Raw genomic sequence first — 18335 nt, forward strand, 5'->3', positions numbered from 1 at the left:
CTTGTGTGTTAGTGCTGTCCCCCCTTGGTGATGACAAAAGCATGACCAAGCCTATGAACCATAACCATGTGGCAGAGATGCCTGTCTTTTAGGTTGCATGGGATGGAGAACAGAGCTGATCTTGTGTGCACTTCCTGACTGATGCCACCATGTAGCTAATAAATATAGCTAGGGCACTTCTAAGCCCTTAGCTGCTGAAGGCAAATGTGGGCTTAGGTTGGAGAAAGTGTGGAGAGTTTTTTTTTTATTGGTGGTGGAATTCTCTTTTGTAGTGTTTTTTTTGTTTGTTTGTTTGGTTGGTTTTTTGTTTGTGGGTTTTGGTTTTTTTTTTTTTTGTTTGTTTGGTTTTTTTGGGGTTTTTTTTTGCTTTTGTTTCTTAAGGAAGCTGACTTCATTTTAAAAATGTCTAAATAGGAGTGGTAGGCTAGGATCACAGGCAGCAAAAGTAATCTAACTTGGATGTTTGAATAAGATCAACTACTGCTTGTGAAGATGAAAGTGGTTTTTCCTGTCCTGATTTCATTCATGAATGTTGTATATGTTTTTAAAAGCTCTGATAAATAACGAAATATTTCAAGAACCACTTGAAATTTGAAGTCATGAAACTAATCGGAAACAGCACATCATTTCGTTAGTATTCATGTTAGTAATTTTCAGTGCAGCAAAGAAAACCCTGGTGCTTGGATTGTTGACAAAGAAAAAAAAAAAAAAGTAGAAAAATCTTAAAACCATCTATTGTTTGTGAGCATTTCTTCCTTAATTTTCAACCTCCTTTTTCTTTATTGTTCTGTTTGTAATGAAGCTGGGCCTTATTTTTGTTGCCAGTAGTTTGATGAATGGCTTGAAAGAAATCAATGGCAATGGCCTTGTTTGCTCCTTAGATGTTGTGGCAGGGGAGTGGGTTTTGTGTTTGTTTGGTTTTAATTCCCTTTTGTTGGCATAAACAGTTCTTATTAAACATCAAGGTCAGTTCACAAACTTGGGATGTTGGGTGAGAACTGCTAATCCAGAGGCTTTTTTCTCTTTTTTTAAGATGTCTTTTAAGTGGGGCTCAACTTTAAACTGTCAGAAATGTTGTTGTGATCAAGTCAGTAGCTGATAAATGTTATTTTCACAAGTAGGCTGCTAGCCTGTGGAGCTGCCCGCTGCCAGGGTGTCTTCAAGTGAAATGCTGTGGCTAATTTTATAGAAGCTCTGAAGGTTTTAAGACCGAAAATAGCGATGTTTGTAATTAGGGATACTAAAATAGAAGCAGTGAGATCCCTGGGGTTTTGCAGAAAAATCTCTGCCTCTCTCTACCGCAGGTCTGCTGAAATGCAGTGCCTTCAGCTCATCCAGGGTGCTGCTTTGGGAATCTGTAGCCAAGCCAGTGCCTTGCTTCAGGGAGAAAATATCCCATTTCCTCAGCTACAGGCACGCCACGGCAGCAAGAAGAGTAGATGATAGTTGAGCTGAGCTAGAACTGAGCCAGCGAGGTGATGATAAGCTTAGAAGCAGGTTGTCAGAGCATTGTGTAAGTTGAATCACGTTAGCTATATGCACTCCTGTTGTATGCTACGTAGTGTTATGCAACGCTGTGACATATGTCTGCAGTTTTGTGTGTGTGCAAAGGACTGTTCCTGCTTCCCTTAAGCAGGAGAACTAAAGATCCTAAATGAGTTGATAATTTGGCTGTGCTTGGACTGTGATGCAACATCAGCAGATCTATTCTACCCTTTGTTGTGTTTGAATTAGCAAATTGACTTAAACATGCCTGATTCTGTGTGTCCTCTGGACAAAGTTTTGGAAAAGAAAGGCTCTGTCTTCTTTACGTGGCTGTTAAGGACAGCACAGCGCTTTTTAGGTGGGGAGAGAAGAGAAATATGACCTGATGTTTTATCTTCTAAGTCTGCCATCCAGCCTGCAATCAGCTGCACCTCAGTGTGCAGGAGGGAGGAATATGGCCTATGAAGGAGTTTTTGATACTCCTGGGTGAAATACAGAATAATAGTTATCAATGAGATAGATCCACTGAAAGGTTTGTGTTACCTGTGTGGAAGGGTGATAGAATAAATAGGCACCTGGTAACACAGCGGTGCCTAATAAAACAATTTGTCTGTAGCATAGATATAAAGTAATTTGGTTCAGGCCAGACTGAGTTGTAAAGGAGCATATTTAGAGGTGGTCATCTTTTTAACTATGCAGAAAGCGACTTATAAAACTAGTAACAGATGATGTATCATGACGAACTGCTTGTGTAAGTGTCCTTTAATTCTAAACTGTTATGGAGATGAAAGTATTCAGACTTCGCCTTTAGGAACATATTGTATTTCCCTATTTATGTTTGTTTCCTATCATGTGATGAGGTGCAAGGGAAGGTGTTGCTTGCTAATTTTAGCCTTGCAGACTGTCGCTGCAGAAATCTGGCAGTTAATGCTTCTGGAGGGTAGTGCTTTAAGGAAAACCAGGCTATATTCTGTGTGCCATCGTTCTTGGTGGTGTTGGGAGGGAGGATATTTCAAAGTCTTGTTTTCCTGGCTTGTGTTAATGTAGTAGTTAGCTTACTGCAGAACTACTGAAGACTGTAAAATGCATTCATGAGAAAAGAAAAACTGTTTCTTTGCTGAATAAATGTATGATATTTAGACCAAGAAATGTAATGAATTAGTCTGTGTGACTTCATAGCCATGGCTGTATTTTTCGGAGCTATGTTATTAATTGCAGGAATTGCTCTGCATATTGACCCTTGCTTGTACTCGCCCAATTTGCTATCAGAGCCTGAACAATTCCTGTCCTTCCAGATGCTCTGAGGCATCTTTATGTGGCTGCTCCTGTTCAGAAGTGTGGAGGGAGAGAAAGAGAGGAGGATGCCAGGAGGCCACTTGTGGCTCAGAAACCTTCAGTATACAGCCTGCAAAGGAGCTTTAAAACTGTGGTCATCCCTGGCAGACGAGCGGATTGTCAAAGGTCTGCTGGTACAAAGGCTCTTCCAGAGGTCTTGAATGTGGGGAGCCAGAGACAGGGACAGAGAAAGCCAGGCTCTGTTTGGCAGCAGAAAGCTATGGCAGGGTCTCTTGCAGCAAAGGCATGTTGCTGCATAGATTCCCTCCTCTGCAGCAGAGTTTTGCCTATTTGGGCTGGTAGGATGAGGGAATTGTAATGATAAATGGACCTCAGTGAAATATGTAATAGCCTGATAACAGGTTGTTTCCTTTATGGAAAGACTTTTTGCCCCGTAAGAACTCTGTTAGCCCAGGGTTAAAGAGAGGAAATTTAGTGGCAAGCTATTACAAACAAAATAGTAGGCATATGAGAGATGATTTGGGTATGTAACAACAGTAGAGTTAAAAGAGTATCTGACTGGGTGGCTGCACCTCCTCATGGTTTTGAGGATTGTCTATGTAAGACATGGGATACAGTATGGCAGAGTTTCAAGTAAAATGTTCTGAATGGGAGGAAAAAGGTAGAAAAAGAACCACTGCAAAATTTTCCTTGTAAAACAAAAATCGGGGGAAGCAGCACCAATTACTTTTTTTGTGGCAAATTTAAAATAAATGGATTTTTATTTTTAATGTTTTCTTTACTATAACATTAAATTCTAAATCTGGTTCCCACAAAGAGGTTTTTGGAGGACTAAAGTCTAAACTGGGCAGATCATGGAAGAGGGAGGACATTCGATATGTGTTAGGCAGATGGTCCACGTACAGCTTCTGGTTGGGAAGTCGCAAAGTAGAAGGTGTACTGGGAATAATTACTCTCTGCTTGCATTTCTTACGCCATTTCCCAAAAGACCTGTTATTAGCAACTCCCAAATGTAAAACTCTCTGCTAAGTGGGCTTTTTGCTTTCCCAAATGTGGTGTTTCTTACAAACGTAACTGTCAGCTTCTGTTATTAAACTCTGTTATTTATGTTAAGGTTATACAGTCAGGAGTCAGAAGTTAGGAAATGTTGGACTTCTTCATGGGCCCATGCAGTCTGAATTTGGATCCCATGTGAGTAGTCATTACCACGTGGTCATTTAAATACCTTATTAGATATGTTCTGCTTTTCACAAGACTCCAGCATTTGCAGAGGTATTTAATAATAGTTTAGTGCCTTGTGTTGTAAGTAGGATTCAGTCCTGCAGTGTCCTCAAATGCACCTTGGAGACTGGCAGTATTCATGCTGATGTCCTTGGGTGTGCCATTGCAGTTTTAAAATCACTGAAGAAGTTATTTTTCAAGTTTTCTTGGGCCAAAGTCCCCAAAATTGAGGCTTAAGGTGCAATTACCACTTTAGATCTATTGTGTGTGACGTTTTACGTCTGAGATTGAGTCTAGATACTCTGACTACCTGGTCTGAATTGGGAGCTACCTGGCCCATTGGGAGCTATGCCTTGATATCACTGAGGGAGTCAGACTGCCTTCCCCATTTTAAGAAGAAGGGATTTGTTATAACTAGGGGTGCATTTAATTTTAAATCTTACCAAAGTTTGACTATCTGATGGCAGCTGGCAGTGGCATTAATTGTGTAACTTTATCATAGAATCATATTATAGTTAGGGTTGGAAAGGACCTTAAGATCATCTAGTTCCAACCCCCCTGCCATGGGCAGGGGCACCACACACCAAATCAGTCTCAGAGATTTGTAAAGATCTGTCAGTTTATTTCATTTCAAATGATTGAGAACCAGACTACCTTTAAAATGGTACTGTTTTCTCTTAGACAGTGTTTCCTTAGACTACATCTTCAAAGAAGCTGAGGAATAGGATTTTCAGCATTTCTAATTCCTTTAACCCAAGGATATAACATTAATGTAAATATTACTGCTACTGAAATCTGCATGGAACATTGTTGTTTAATAATGACTTTAGCAAATGAACTAAACTTGAGGTCAAAGCATAGCAAAGGAATAAAGTTCAGATGTGCCAGTTTTAGTAAATCCTTTATGTGCAGTTGAATTTGATTATAGGATGTATCTGCACCTGCAGAAATCACTTAGTAGTCATTTGTTCTGTAAGTAAACTTGGAGGGTTTTTAACATACATAATGTGTGATGTAAAGGAGTTTTGTGTTGAGTAGTTCTTTCTTATATAGCATTGAATATACTGATACTAATATTTTGAGACAGGAGAAAATTAACTCTACCCCAGCCAAGACCAGCACACCCTTTTCCCTAGTCAGTCAGCTGCTCCCACAATTTGGTGTTACCTGCAATCTCAGTGAGGGTATACTCCCTCTTGTCTTCCAGCTTGTTGGTGATGGTACCATGTTGCAGGACTTGCTAAAGTCAAGGAAAACAGCTTCTACTCTTCTCCCTCAGTTTTTAAAGCTGGTTGTCTCAGCACAGAAGACAAGCAAGTGGCCAAGTGTTATTTGCCCTCAATCATCCATGGTGGCTGCTCTCAGTGCTTGTTCCTCATATGCTTAGTCACAGCTTCTGTGAGGCTTTTCTCTTTAGTTTTGCCAGGCTGTGGCCAGCCTGCTTGTACCCCAGATCCTCCCTCATTTGAAGACAAGCATAATGTTTGCCTTTTTCCAGTCATGAGGAACATCCTGATGGCCTCCAGTTGCCATGGCCTTTCAGAGATGGGACAGAGCAACCTGCTGGTGGCATCGGCCAGCTCCCTTGCAGTCATTGTTGAGTAACCTGTAACTGGTTTCCTGGAGTAGTTTCTAACTTAATGCTTCTCTTCTGAGGCAGCATCTCTCACCCCAGGCCCTACTACTAGGCAGAAAGACCTGAGAAGACCTTGCCAGTGGATTCTGAGGCAAACAAATTGCCAAGTGCACTGGCATCTCTTCTGTACCCCTTGCCACTAGTCCCCTGCCCTATCCAGCAGTGAGCAAATGTTCTCTTTAGTCTTCCTGTTGCTGCCAACATGCCCATGGACAACCTTATTGCCCTGGTATTCGTAACCAATATCTGCTCCAGCTGGTAACATGGTGTGTATTTGTTACGATCTGATTATTGGTTTGTTAGAAGTATTGTAGTTGTCATTCTCCCCATTCTGGTTTTGTATGTAAATTATTTTTCATTTTAGACTTGAATTCCTTTTATTTTGCTCCATATCTTGTGCATATGAGTCTATGACAGTGGTATTAAGTGGTGTTAAGACTTTTAGAATATTTCTATGTATCCAATTTGAGATATAAACCTTATTGTTACATGCTAACATTCTTCAAGCTTCTATTCTAAAGCTTGGTACAATATTTATTAAGGAAATGTATTAAGGAGGCTCTCATTTTACTGATCCTAATTCAACATTTGAAATTACCTCAAATATATATTATTTCCAGAGAAAAAATGCAGACTTAAAAAAGAAATAATTTCTAAACGAAGAATATTAGAAGGTCAAAAAGCCAGAAACCTAACAGAAGAGACTGGAGGCAGAGTTGCAGTGCAAAAGGAAATTTAAGCTCTTGTTTATCAAGAAACAGATCATTTGGATGAAAAAACATAGTAAATACAGATGAATGTGTTAGAATCTCTTATTTTTTAAAAGAACCTTATCTGGTTTCTTTCAGGAATTTTAACATATGTATCCCATTTGTATGAATTCCTGTTGCTTGCAACAGGAGTACCTTATTATCTAAATTATTGTTCTGTTGGATTTTACACAGATGCATAACAAAGCAGCTGAGTCCCTATGTTGCATGGCTCTTCACCTCTGAGCTCTGAGCATAGGAGTTCAGGTTCTTTGTATTGTTACGTACAGTATGGGAAAAAGTCCATGGCACAAAGCCCAAAATAGTTTAGGCGAAACATCTTCTGCAAGATACTTGTGTGTGTTAGCAAGATACTTGGCTCATCATCCCGCAACAATTAGCAGAAAATAATGATGATTTTAGGGAAATGAGAAAAGAAAGTTGTCACGATGAAATTAAGTTTTTGCTCTTGTTATGAGCCGTTCTATGCATATTGAGGGGAAAAAAGGGGGGTAGGTTACTTTTACTGAACTGCAAGTTAGTTTTGTATGGATATTCTGAGTCAACATTTTTGAGTGTGTGAGTCAAATGACATTTGAAACTTCGGACAAGCACAGAAACACAATCTGTTGCTTAAGAAATGGGAAGAGACCAAGAACTTCTACCTTAGTAAATTTAGACCTCTTCTCCCCCGCTCCTGCCCCCGCTAAAGTGCTAAAAAACAGAGATGGTGGAAACATTTAAGGAAGAAGAAGGTATTGGAAGGGAAGGGACTTGCTGGATAATACAGGATTACAGTGTAAGAACTTGTGGGTCTAACTAGCAGGGCAGATTTATGCATATTCAGATTCACTGATTTTGAAGCAAAATGGACATTCTAAAGTTATTTTTACTTCTCAAAAAAGTTCATTATTTTTATTTACCTTCTAGCAAAAACAGATGTCAGAATCTCAGTAGCTGCTAAGAAAGAGTTGTCATCTTCTAGTGGCTTCAAGTATTACAAAATTTAGGAGGAGACTTTCATCATTTAGTAGTCCTGTGGGCATTCCCAGGACCTCTAGTCATGACATCAAAGTTCACGGTGGGCAGTAACTGCTGTGGCGTTTAGTTACACAGATGGTCCAATAATCTCAGTCTGCATATGGTGTGGATATGAGATGTATCTTGAGGGTTTATTGCTCAGGCTTCAATTCATCCTAAGGTACAGATGATTTTCTAATGAGAGTATGAATGGAAACAGAGATATGGTAATACTCCATATATGCAAAAAGACAGCAGTGTTGGGTTTTTGCACACTCACAGCATGCTTAAATAAATTAATCCTCAAAACCAGTATCATTTACAGAAATTGAACTTTAAGGAAATAAAGTAGAATCACCTGTAAATAAAGTGAGTGTAATTCTGCAAATTCAAAAAATAAACAGGTTCTCTATTTTTGCATTAATTATTTAGTTTATTTAGTAAGTTTTGCCTCAAGTGGGTTTGATTGATGTCTGGAAGAAAATTTGAATGTAAATTATAGTAGATGCTTGTTAAATCAAAGGAATTTAAATAGCATTTCCCATACTACCTCCCATTTCTGCCATGTGAAATCTAGAGAAAATGGAGATTTTATAAGGTTCCAGAGTCTACAGTGGCAAAGTAGAGAGTGTTCATCTGTATTCAACTTCCTTAGCATGTGAGTTCAAGCACAGAGTGACACTAGCTGAAAATCTAAGTGCTTAAATCCCAAAATGTGTCATAGCAAATCTTGCTCGCCTTCCCAGGTACCTAATCTTTTGTGTTCTCCATGTTTGTTGGCAATGTCATGCTCAAAGCTGCCTTTGGCCTGATGAAGGTCTGGAATTCACCTCATTACCAAGTTCCGTCAGAGTCTTGCAGAGACCCATTCCTTCACCTCACTCTTTATGTGGGCTCAAACAGTGTTCTAGCTCATTTATAATGGCGACTTCATTATAAAGTTCACTCTCTTACACAGACAACTTGTTTAAGAATGTAGAGAAATATCTGGAATGGGACAGAGAGGTTCTTAACATGGGATTTCAGACCCTGCTGCCTGTTGTGAGCCCTACACATGGCCACCCCAACTTCCCTGTGTCCCTTAGCTTTTTGTGATACAGTGTTCAGGGCTGTCAGAAGTGTGAAGGTGCACAGCACTACCTTGGCCAACTACATCCATTGGCTGATGTCTAAATGCTAACTGCTACTATTAGATTCTTATCCCTGCTGTATCAGCTTACTGTTGGAAGGCTTTCTAGCTGTCCTTTAAATGACATTGCATACATCGGTCTTAAGAGATTGATTCTCTCCTTTTCTTCCTAGTTAGGTATGAACTGTAGTGACTTTTATGGACTTTTTTTAAAAACAATTTGCTATCGTGTACTAGTTAGAGGAGTTTGCACCAGGAGCAAGAATGTAGTGAGGTTTGTGATGGCTTATATCTTCTGTGGGCATCCTCTGGCCTCCAGCCTGGGAGCAGTGCATTGCTGTAGCCCAAGGAGTCTCAAAGAAAACATGAACTATGGCTATTGTGGAATGTCCCAAATTCTGTCCTGATGGTGTCACACTGTTATCTTTGGGACAAACCTTTCCCAAACTCTGTGTTCTCTGGATTCCTTTGGCTGCAGGAGCGAAGGCACAACTCATCTTTATGTAGAACTGGGTGGAGGGGGCAGAGATTCCCCATAAACATCTACAAAAGATTGTTGCTGTCACACTGGAAGATGATGGGAGCCATTCCCGGGGAGCTCTGCCACCCCCGATCCTCCATCCCATCAATGCTCATGCCAACAGTGGCAGACTTCCCGTTTCTTTCTTCCATAAGAAAGACAAACTGAGGAAACTTGGGCTGTATTTTGAAAAACCTTTTTGGTTGGGCTTTCTTTCTGCAAAATGAGAACACATCTGGTTTTGATCTCTGCTTGTCAAATTGTCACGTGGAAAGGAAAGAGATGATACTGATGTTTTGGCTTTTTTTCTGTGCTTTAAGTTCAGTTTTATGTGATGGGTTTTTACTCTAAGCAGGTCCTCGCACCAGTGTTGATGCTGTGGACTATGTGAAGAAAAGATACACAATGAATCATGTGCCTCCAATATCTCATTTCCAAGATGCTTTTAGTCTGCCACATGTAAACAAATACCCAGAGAGTACATTTAGTTTCTCAGAACCAAAAACATGTTTGTTCTTATAAACATTTGAAAAATTCAGTATCAGCCTTTTAAACTGCATTTTTATTCTTAACCTTCACACAGACTGAGAACTCATCATTGTAGCCCTAAAACTGGCTATATGGAAATGTAAACACAAACAATAATTTCTGCTTAAATTTGTTATTTCCCCTCTCCCTCCCCCCCCCCTTTTTAACCACAAAGTTGTTGTATCTTAGGCAATAATTGCTGTCGTATTTTGGTCCGTGCTCTAAAATATTCTTATTAAGGGAATTGCAATATTTTATTGTCCCGATTGCCCAGATTTAGTGTTTTTAAGATCTAGATTCTGTTCATATTTAGTCTCAGTACATCAATAAAATACACTGGATTGGATAATGAAGCAATAACACTAATTTATGTCAAATAATATAGGCTATTGTTTACGAGTTTGCCAAACTGCCAAAATACTTTATAGAAAAAAATTCTTCTCCCTTGCTAAGAAATAATGCCACAGGTATCGTCTGTCATGGGAGCCTCCTGCCATCAAATAAATGGGAGGACACAAGACTGTGAAGGTTATTTTCCGCTATGGAAAATATTTATTCAGTGACACAGCTCTCATTCCTAGTCTTTGCCTTTTTAGTGCTAAGGACTAAATCGTTACCCTCCTGTTTGGATGCAAGAAGCCCTAAATTCAGGGGAGCTACCATAGTTTAGGCCAGAATGACAGGCAGTCCACAGATAAATGGAAAATTGCTTATGGGGGATAAATAGTTTTATCTTTGGTTTTGCAACATGTAGGGAGGAGAGGGTGAAGGGCTGAAGTTGGCAGTTTGTATTTATTTAGTGACCAAACCCCAATGGGACAGTGATGGCAGGGGCGTTCTCAGTCTGCAAACAATGTTCTTTTATCTCTGCCTTGTTCCTTTGTCTTGGATTGGGTTTTGCTGGGGCCTGTTCATCCTCAGGCAAGATGATCATCAGTCTCCCCTGATGATATGTACTCTAATCCACTTTATTATTTAAGCTTCATTGTACTTCAAAATAAGCCGCTTTCTACCTGACCAATTTGTTTTTCAAGTTTCCCATTAGTAATGGTGGGAAATAGTGATGTATGGTTTAATGTATTTCAGTCTGTCTTAGAAGATATTGTGATCAGTGAAAAATTTTCAGTCTTGTGTATGTCACCCTGGATGATGATTGTTAAACTCTCAGTGCTCTTAAAGATAGCCAAAAAGAGCGAATTGCTTTTGTTTGGTGGTGCTTTGCTTTCGATGCAAAAAAACTATATAAAATGAGACCCACTTTGCAGGTCCTATCCAATAAAAGACTTCCTGCTCTTCCTGTGGATGCCTTGCTTCCTATATATTGTCTACTTGTAAGTGCTTATAAAATGCTAAAAGCTGGGCAGTCATGATTTGGAAGAGAAGTATTTTAGAACAGAGAAAATTGAGCCAAATTGTGCCTGAGCTTATGCTTTATGGACCTATAGTGCTTTGTGCCAGGTTCAAGGGAACTGTAAGCCCCGGGAGCATTTAGCCTACTAATTTCAACAGCTTTGTCTGTGAAACAAAAATCTCAAAGTATCTACTGACCTGTCTGACTGTTGAATAACTAATGTGCCTACTGAAAGAGTAATTTTTTTTGTGGGTTTTTTTCATAATTGTAATTTTTCACAAGTGATGTTGGAGCAAAACACAATGCCAACTTTTTCCTGTGGACAAAAGATATTGTTTGGAATAGAATGAAAAAAACCCACTGTAAATTCAATGTATACCAGAAGCATGAGCAAGATAGCACAGTGACTGAATAATTCCAAGTTTGTTTTTAAATAAAATAAAAATGATTATTGAGAAACCTAATTGGATTGGAATTTTATTTAAGCTTTACAATGGTTTCGTTCAGTTTAGATACAGGGTAGCTAAAACATTGTATGCAGAAATAATTTTTATCTGCAAAAGAACTAGGGATAACTTTAGTTGTTAAGTTACATTTTAATAATATTTTCTTCATCTTTTAATAATGTGATATTGCAGTCCTCAGTAACATCTTTCATTCAGTAATCACATAGTATCTTATAAACTTTGAAAAGATAAGGAAGAATCATTATAGACTGGTAAACTGGGATGTAAGCAATCGGCGATGTAGTGGCAGTACAGAGGGCATAACGCAGCAGCTCTGACTCACCAGTCTTGTATCCAGCAAATCACGTTTAAAGGCCTTGCAAGGGATTCAGAGAAATCAAAATCCTCTTGAGGTGTGTTCTGGTTTCCTTGATTGAAGGAACTGTGATAGAACAGACTTTGAAGCTTATTGTCTGTCTTCATCTTCTGAATTGACTTGCATTTTCACATGCCATCCGTTTCCAAGCGGAAAACATTGCCAAGCGGTGGGATGTACTTCTACAGAAACAGTTCAGTAAGCTTTGTCACTGTTAGAGAGGTTAGAAGATGTGCACTATTATATCTGTGTGTTTTCTGTTGGGTGTCTAAGGAAAGATTTGACTATGTGGGGAAGTGTCCAAGAGGGGCTCTGTCTTTCAGGCCTTCATTGGCCAGATGGGTGCTAGACAACAGTTATGGGTTGATTCCACAAGACCAATGACTGCCCTACAAATTCAGGGAGAAAATTATGGCTCGAGCTTCCTTGACTGCAGCATTTCTAAAATACAGGATGTTTGTGTGTAGCCTGTTTCAGTGCTCATCTTTTATTCACTTTTCTGTTCCACCTCGCTATGGACAAGAAATACAGCTTACCTTTTGGTGCTACTCCTCACTGAGGAAGCCAACCAAAGGCAGTAGAGTTGCTTCTATCTAACTCTTCTTGTTATATTTGCCCTACCTCTCTGTGTTCTCTTCAACTGTGATTGTCTTTTGCCTAGTATGAGATTTTCTCTTCAGTCAGCTCCAAATTCCCATCAATGGGCCGTTAAGTTGGTAGCATCCTCTCATCATTACTATAATTGGCCAGTAAAAACCCTCCAGCTCAAAAATTACTCCTTTCTACAGTAGGGTGTAAAGAGAGCTGTGTTTTGCTAGTGTGAGCAGTAAACTGATATTTGCACAATTTATTTGTATTTACTTTGCCTTATTTTATTCTCTCAATCAGGAGCTAAGGGAATTGTGTGGCAATTGGGCTCTAAGTGAGATGAATCTAGCAGCTGGAAAACACTCCATTCAGAGTGAAATGGATAGTGTGTGTTCACAATTGCTTAAATAACACGTGTTTTAATGCAGGTCTGTGTGTTACACTCATTTTTTAAAAATATAAATTATGCACTATGATAGGAAAACTCAATGTATCGGTGTTAATGGGGAATCTTTCCAAGACCTTTCTTTCAAGTGGATTAAAGAGTACAAATTTGGGATAGGCAAAGGTGAATATAGACAAATTGGCTAGTCCATTAGCATAGCTGTCCAGCTGCATGCTAGGCTCTGAGGCCACTCCAAAACCACAAGCCCGACCGCCTCAGAAGCCTGCCAAGGAGCCAGCTGCTGCTAATAAAGCAGACTCTACAACTTGGCATCTGGGGCCTGTGATTCCCATCCAAAAGGAATTGTACGTGAAAAATAGTTGAAATTTGTCTTTTTAAGTAGTGTTTTGCTTTGGAAGAAAAATGCATTAGACTAAACTTGCAACAAGTGAAAAACTACATAAGAGTACTGTGGTTGCCATGGGAAGATAAATACCATTCTTGTGTAAGGAGGTTGGATGTTGGAAAGGAGGAGGGTTGTTAATTTAGTAACCAAGAGGCTTCTGGTTCAGCATTTCTGGCTTATTTAGTAAGAAAGACCAAGATATCTCATTATTCATGCTTAGCTGCGTGCACTTACGTGGGACACTTTGGTTCAGAAAGCTCAGTGGTAGGGTTTAAGCACAAGGGTGTGTTCATGAGGCTGGATAAGAATTAAGCATGTTAATTTCTTGCCTTTAAATAATGAAGAAGGAGAAATTTCATTCATTTTTTGAAGACGAAAACAAATCCTATTAGCCAGCCATGCTAAATTAATAAGCTGTTTGGAATGATCTACTAACCAGTTCATTCCCCACATACTCCCCTCTGAATAATGAAGCATGAGAATTGGAAAATGAGTTGGTTGCATTGGTTATTTGAAAAATTAATGGCAAAGCCAGCTCTGAATTCCAGCTCCCTTTTGAAGTAAAACTTGTAGATTTTGCCTAACACTTTTTTCTAACGCTGCAGGTCCTGTGCTCGGCTGTGTTGGCAAAATGTCTTTCCCATATTTCTACAGCTGGTGTCAGGGTGTCTTGAGCCAATCTGGAAAGCAGTGTTCCTCATGGCTCTTGTGGCAGAGAAGTTAAGTGCTTTGCACCCAAACATGGAAGGGGCCGACATCAGAACAAGGCACAAATTCCCTGCCGTCAGGTGCACATGCAGCCTCCCAGACAATGCCCCTCTTTGGCATCATCTGGGATCCTGTAGCAAGCGGTCCGTATCTGGGATCATCATCAGGTTGCCATTCATTTCTTTCACTCCAGTTATTACATGGAGATTAACGAACCAGACCCGTTGCTCATTTGGAGGCAAATCGCATACTTCTGCCATCAATCATACACTCATCGGCTCAGGAAACAAGAATTCAAAGGTTTCTTCTGACCCGAAGCTTTTAGTCTGGCAACTGGCCAGAAGATGTCATCAGCCCTAGTACAGGCAATTTTGTAATCTTTCTGTGGATGGTATTCTGGGGTATTAGGTATTCATGGCAATTACTGTGGGCTGCAGTGGCTGAGATTTATTAGTGGAGAGGGTTTGGAGTACAGCAGTGCTTGCCGGTCTGAGATCAGCATCCTCCAAAGTGGAATATGGCTGCCTCTGTACCTACCCTTAAAGCATCTCCCAGGATGCTGTCAGGAACCTGGGCATCTGTGTGTGCCTATAGTCTGAGCAGGTCTTGCTTGGGAGACCACTTATCCCATGGCCTAATTCTCTGGGTGTACTGAGGACTCTCTTTTTATAGCTGTGGCCTTAAAATCAGCGTAAATGTAATTCATGTTCACTTCTAGGTCCCCTTTCAGCTGGCTGAGAGGGATAAAATGTCTTAAGATTAAATTAGAATTAGGCCCCCAATGCTTTCCTCTGTGTGATCTTGTAATAGAATGAAAATTGCTTTTTGTGTTTCAAAGGTATATTTCCACTTTTTTCTTTTCGTGCTTATTAGGCTGGTGTGACAATAGGCCATTTGCACATTTTCCCCTCCTAATACACATATAATAATAACAATTAATAGTGAAGGCACATAGCACTTTATTGGCTTACAGAAAATTCTGTCTTTGCTTTACATCATTTATGTGCATTAAGTGTGTATGGTAAACAGGGAGTTGTGGGGTAAAGCAGTAAGAATGTTAGCTTGACGTTATTTATATTTTACTTTGCCAATACTCAAAATGTGTGAGATTACCATGGGATATTTCCTGAGCTCTCAGTATACTAAAGCCAAGAATGTTCTATATGCAGCCACATCTACCTCTGCCCTGGCCCTGAAGTGCCCAGAGATTTAAATATGCTTTCAGCCAGGATGTTTTAAGATGCCCATATTTATGTATTTGTTCGAGGTTACTGTTGCCTGCAGTTTTTCCTATGCCGTGGCTGTGGCATGGAGCTGATTTCCAGGACATGCCCACAGCACTGGAGCTCAGTCAAGGTGGTTACCTGTGCTGGTACTTGGGGCTGCTGCTTCAGCAGTCTATTTCTGGGAATGACATTGAAGCTTGGGTGGGTGGGGATTACCCGGTGATAAAATGTGTGTGCAGAGAAATATGATCCGTATGCATTAAGTGCTTTTGATTGTCAGCAAAAGTATCTACACAGATACTTCGGGAAGGAAGCTCATTGCCCTGTCTCTTGTACTCTAGGTGAGAGGAAATGTCATTACTTGCTAGGATTGCAGTTGCACTGTCTGTGAAACTATTTTTTCCTTTTAATGGGTCCTGCTTGGGTCACATTACAAGCAGGCTAGATTGCGTCGTGTCCCGACGCCACACGATTGCGTGTTCCCGTTCTTCTGGTTTAAATGGGAGAAACTGAGAAGCAGGAAGGAGAGGGCAGCAGGAAAGGCATCACTGCAAGTGTGGTGCTTTAATCAAAACCCCTCATCTTCAGCTACTACTGATGCTCCCCTTCCATTCTCCAACTTTTTTTTTATTCTTCTAAGTAAAGGGACTTGTTTGAAAGAGGTAAAAATGTCCATCCACTGAGGCTCTGACTTAGTGTGGGCATAATTATAAGCACTAAGGTAGGGCCACTGAAACTAAAGGGGCCGTTGATTAGTGTGATAAAATTGCTCACAGACTTAAATATTTTCTCTGTTCAAGGCCTAAATGCGGAACCAAGCCTATTGGAAATTACCGAAGTGTCATTGCTACCACTATAGTGAAAATTGCAGATGTTTTGCTTTTATTAGTCCATTAGCACATCATGGTTAACTTAGCATTGGCCCAACGTTTACCTGCTCTTGTAACCATGCATACTGCTAGCAGAATATGCTGATCAGCTTGTGAAAACAGGATTTCCCCCGTCTGGGCAGGTGCTTATGTTCCTGGAGCTCTGCTTCCAGCTCCCCCCGCTGCCCAGCCGGAGCCGTGGCCCACAGCAATCCTCAGCTCCCCCAGCTTCTCCCCTAGATCTCAGCTTTTCTGCATAGGTCACAGTGGTGACAGGACATGGCCTTCTCCTTCCAACTACTCCTCCATTCTCCTGGCAAGCACTCTATGCTGTGTGTAAATTGATGGTCAGAGAGCCAGGGATGGTTGCAGCAGCTTAAATTCCCTGTTGTGCCAGATCAGAGGTGCTTAAGTAATTTATATAGCATGCATGTGTCTTCTTTCACAGCATGTATTTACCAGGGAGTTAGGGGAGAGTGGTGGTTTCCCTGCGAGAATTCCTCCCTTTTTAAGTGGTGTTTCTCAGCTGTTGTGTGTGCTTTGTAGTTGTACAGAAGTGGGTAAGGTTTTGAGGGCAGGAGGTCTTAGCCTGATCACCTTTTCCAAGCCCTTTTTCTCTATTGTGAAAGACGCCTGTAAAGACAGTCATTTCAGGCTGTTTGGATGGGTTTTTTCCCTCACTCAGGCTAGCCAAGACTCTGCCACCTGACTGTGCATGTACTGGATGCTCCTCATGTTTAAGAAAGACTTACTAGGCTTCTGGCATCAGCTTCCATACCTTTGGCTAGATATTCTTATTTGTGTCTTCGAGTATTCTTAAAGTAGGTTGTGTTTAACTTCTTCGTTTAATACTAGTCACTCCTGAGGATCTGTCATTTCTGAGCTTTATTTTGTGATCTAGATAAAATAGGCTCATAATCGAGCTGCTTTGATTCCAGATTAAAAAAAAGGTAACATAATGCACTTCATAGTCATGGCTAAACCCCAAATCTCGGCCCCGTTTGGCATTTTGGAAGGCGTTCCTGGCTTGGGGTGGGTGCACATGTTGTAGGAGCGGGCAGCCAGAGGCGGTCAGGACAAGCATGCCCTCAGTGCACAGCTCTGGAGTTACCTGGGTAAAACACATGAGTCCACCCCGTGCTTTTGTTTTCCAGTAACAGCCATTTTGTTTTGTTTTGTTTCCAGCAGTCCTATGCACCAGCTCCCCACCCCATGGCTCCTCCCAGCCCCAGCACAAACAGCAGCAACAACAGCAGCAACAACAGCAGTGGAGAGCAGTTGAGTAAAACCAACCTGTACATTCGAGGCCTTCCACCCGGCACCACTGATCAGGACCTTATCAAGCTGTGCCAGCCGTAAGTGTGCTTAACATACTCCGTGTTTTCGGGTAGGAAATTGTCGAAGCTGGCCTTTCAGTTTACACTTATGTATGTCCACAAAAAGACACCAGAAGCCTCCTGCACTTGAAGGCTAAGTGTTATTCCTCAGTTTGAACAGCTAATTAATGTCTGTTGGGAAACCTTCTGGTAATGAGCTTTAGGGGATAGACAGGTGAGGGTCTTCACATTGTTTTCTGTTTTTTTTAATGTGTGGGGTTTTTTTCTTATGTTAAAAGAAGAATTTGCATAGCAAGAAAAGCTCCCTGATGGCAGATTTTAGTTACAGTGATCTGTGAATCACAACCAAACATGGGTGTTCCTACTTTGGTTATTTATCACATCTTTTGATTGCTGGGCTCAAAGATGGAGAAGTATGAAACCCACTGAAGGTGGCCTGGTAACCATCTAACTAACATACAACTATCTGCAGTTCCACTGAAAAATGATAGTGTAGAAAGTAGCACTGTTTATCTTGAGTCATGTTTGCAGATTGTGCTGATAAATATCAGTTTTATTGCGTTTTATTCCTGTTGAAACTGGAGAGGCAACAGAAAGGAGCTCTCTGCTCCTCATGGATCGTCGAAAGAACTGTTTCCTAAAATGTTGCGTCCTGTTACCCCTCCACCCTTCACTGAATGTAGTGTGTAATGAGAGTAGAAATGAGAACCTGAGTGCAGTTCCAAAGTCTAGATGATTATTCATGTGGTTTTAGTGGTGGACTTGGCAGTCTTGGGCTAATGGTTGAACTTGATGATCTTAAAGGTCTTTTCCAACCTAGTTGATTCTGTGATGTGGGAGAGGAATAATCCAATTTGATATTTCAAACAGAGATCACCTGGGTGGAATTTAGAGTAAAAAATTTTTTGTGTTGAAATAAGAACATGGAGAGACTTGAAAAATAAAAAACCACCCTCGTTGTGATGCAGAACTGTAATGCTTTTGCCATAGTCTGTTCCAAAAGACAACGATATCTCTGATATTTTTCAAGACAAATCAGTTTTTCAAATAGATGTCAAA

The 18335-nt window shown here is 40.5% G+C and overlaps 1 protein-coding gene across 3 annotated transcripts in view; it reads left to right on the plus strand.

Annotated features, from left to right (window-relative positions):
* RBMS3 (RNA binding motif single stranded interacting protein 3) overlaps positions 1 to 18335 on the plus strand; it is a 712107-nt gene that overhangs the window by 350168 nt on the left and 343604 nt on the right. For all 3 annotated transcript variants that reach the window (XM_030490138.1, XM_030490143.1, XM_030490152.1), the window contains one exon: positions 17125 to 17294. In XM_030490138.1, the coding sequence (XP_030345998.1) occupies positions 17125 to 17294 (170 nt within the window). The remainder of the gene's footprint in view (positions 1 to 17124; positions 17295 to 18335) is intronic.

Source organism: Strigops habroptila, chromosome 1 (assembly GCF_004027225.2).
Source record: "Strigops habroptila isolate Jane chromosome 1, bStrHab1.2.pri, whole genome shotgun sequence".
Classification (NCBI taxonomy): Eukaryota; Metazoa; Chordata; class Aves; order Psittaciformes; family Psittacidae; genus Strigops; species Strigops habroptila.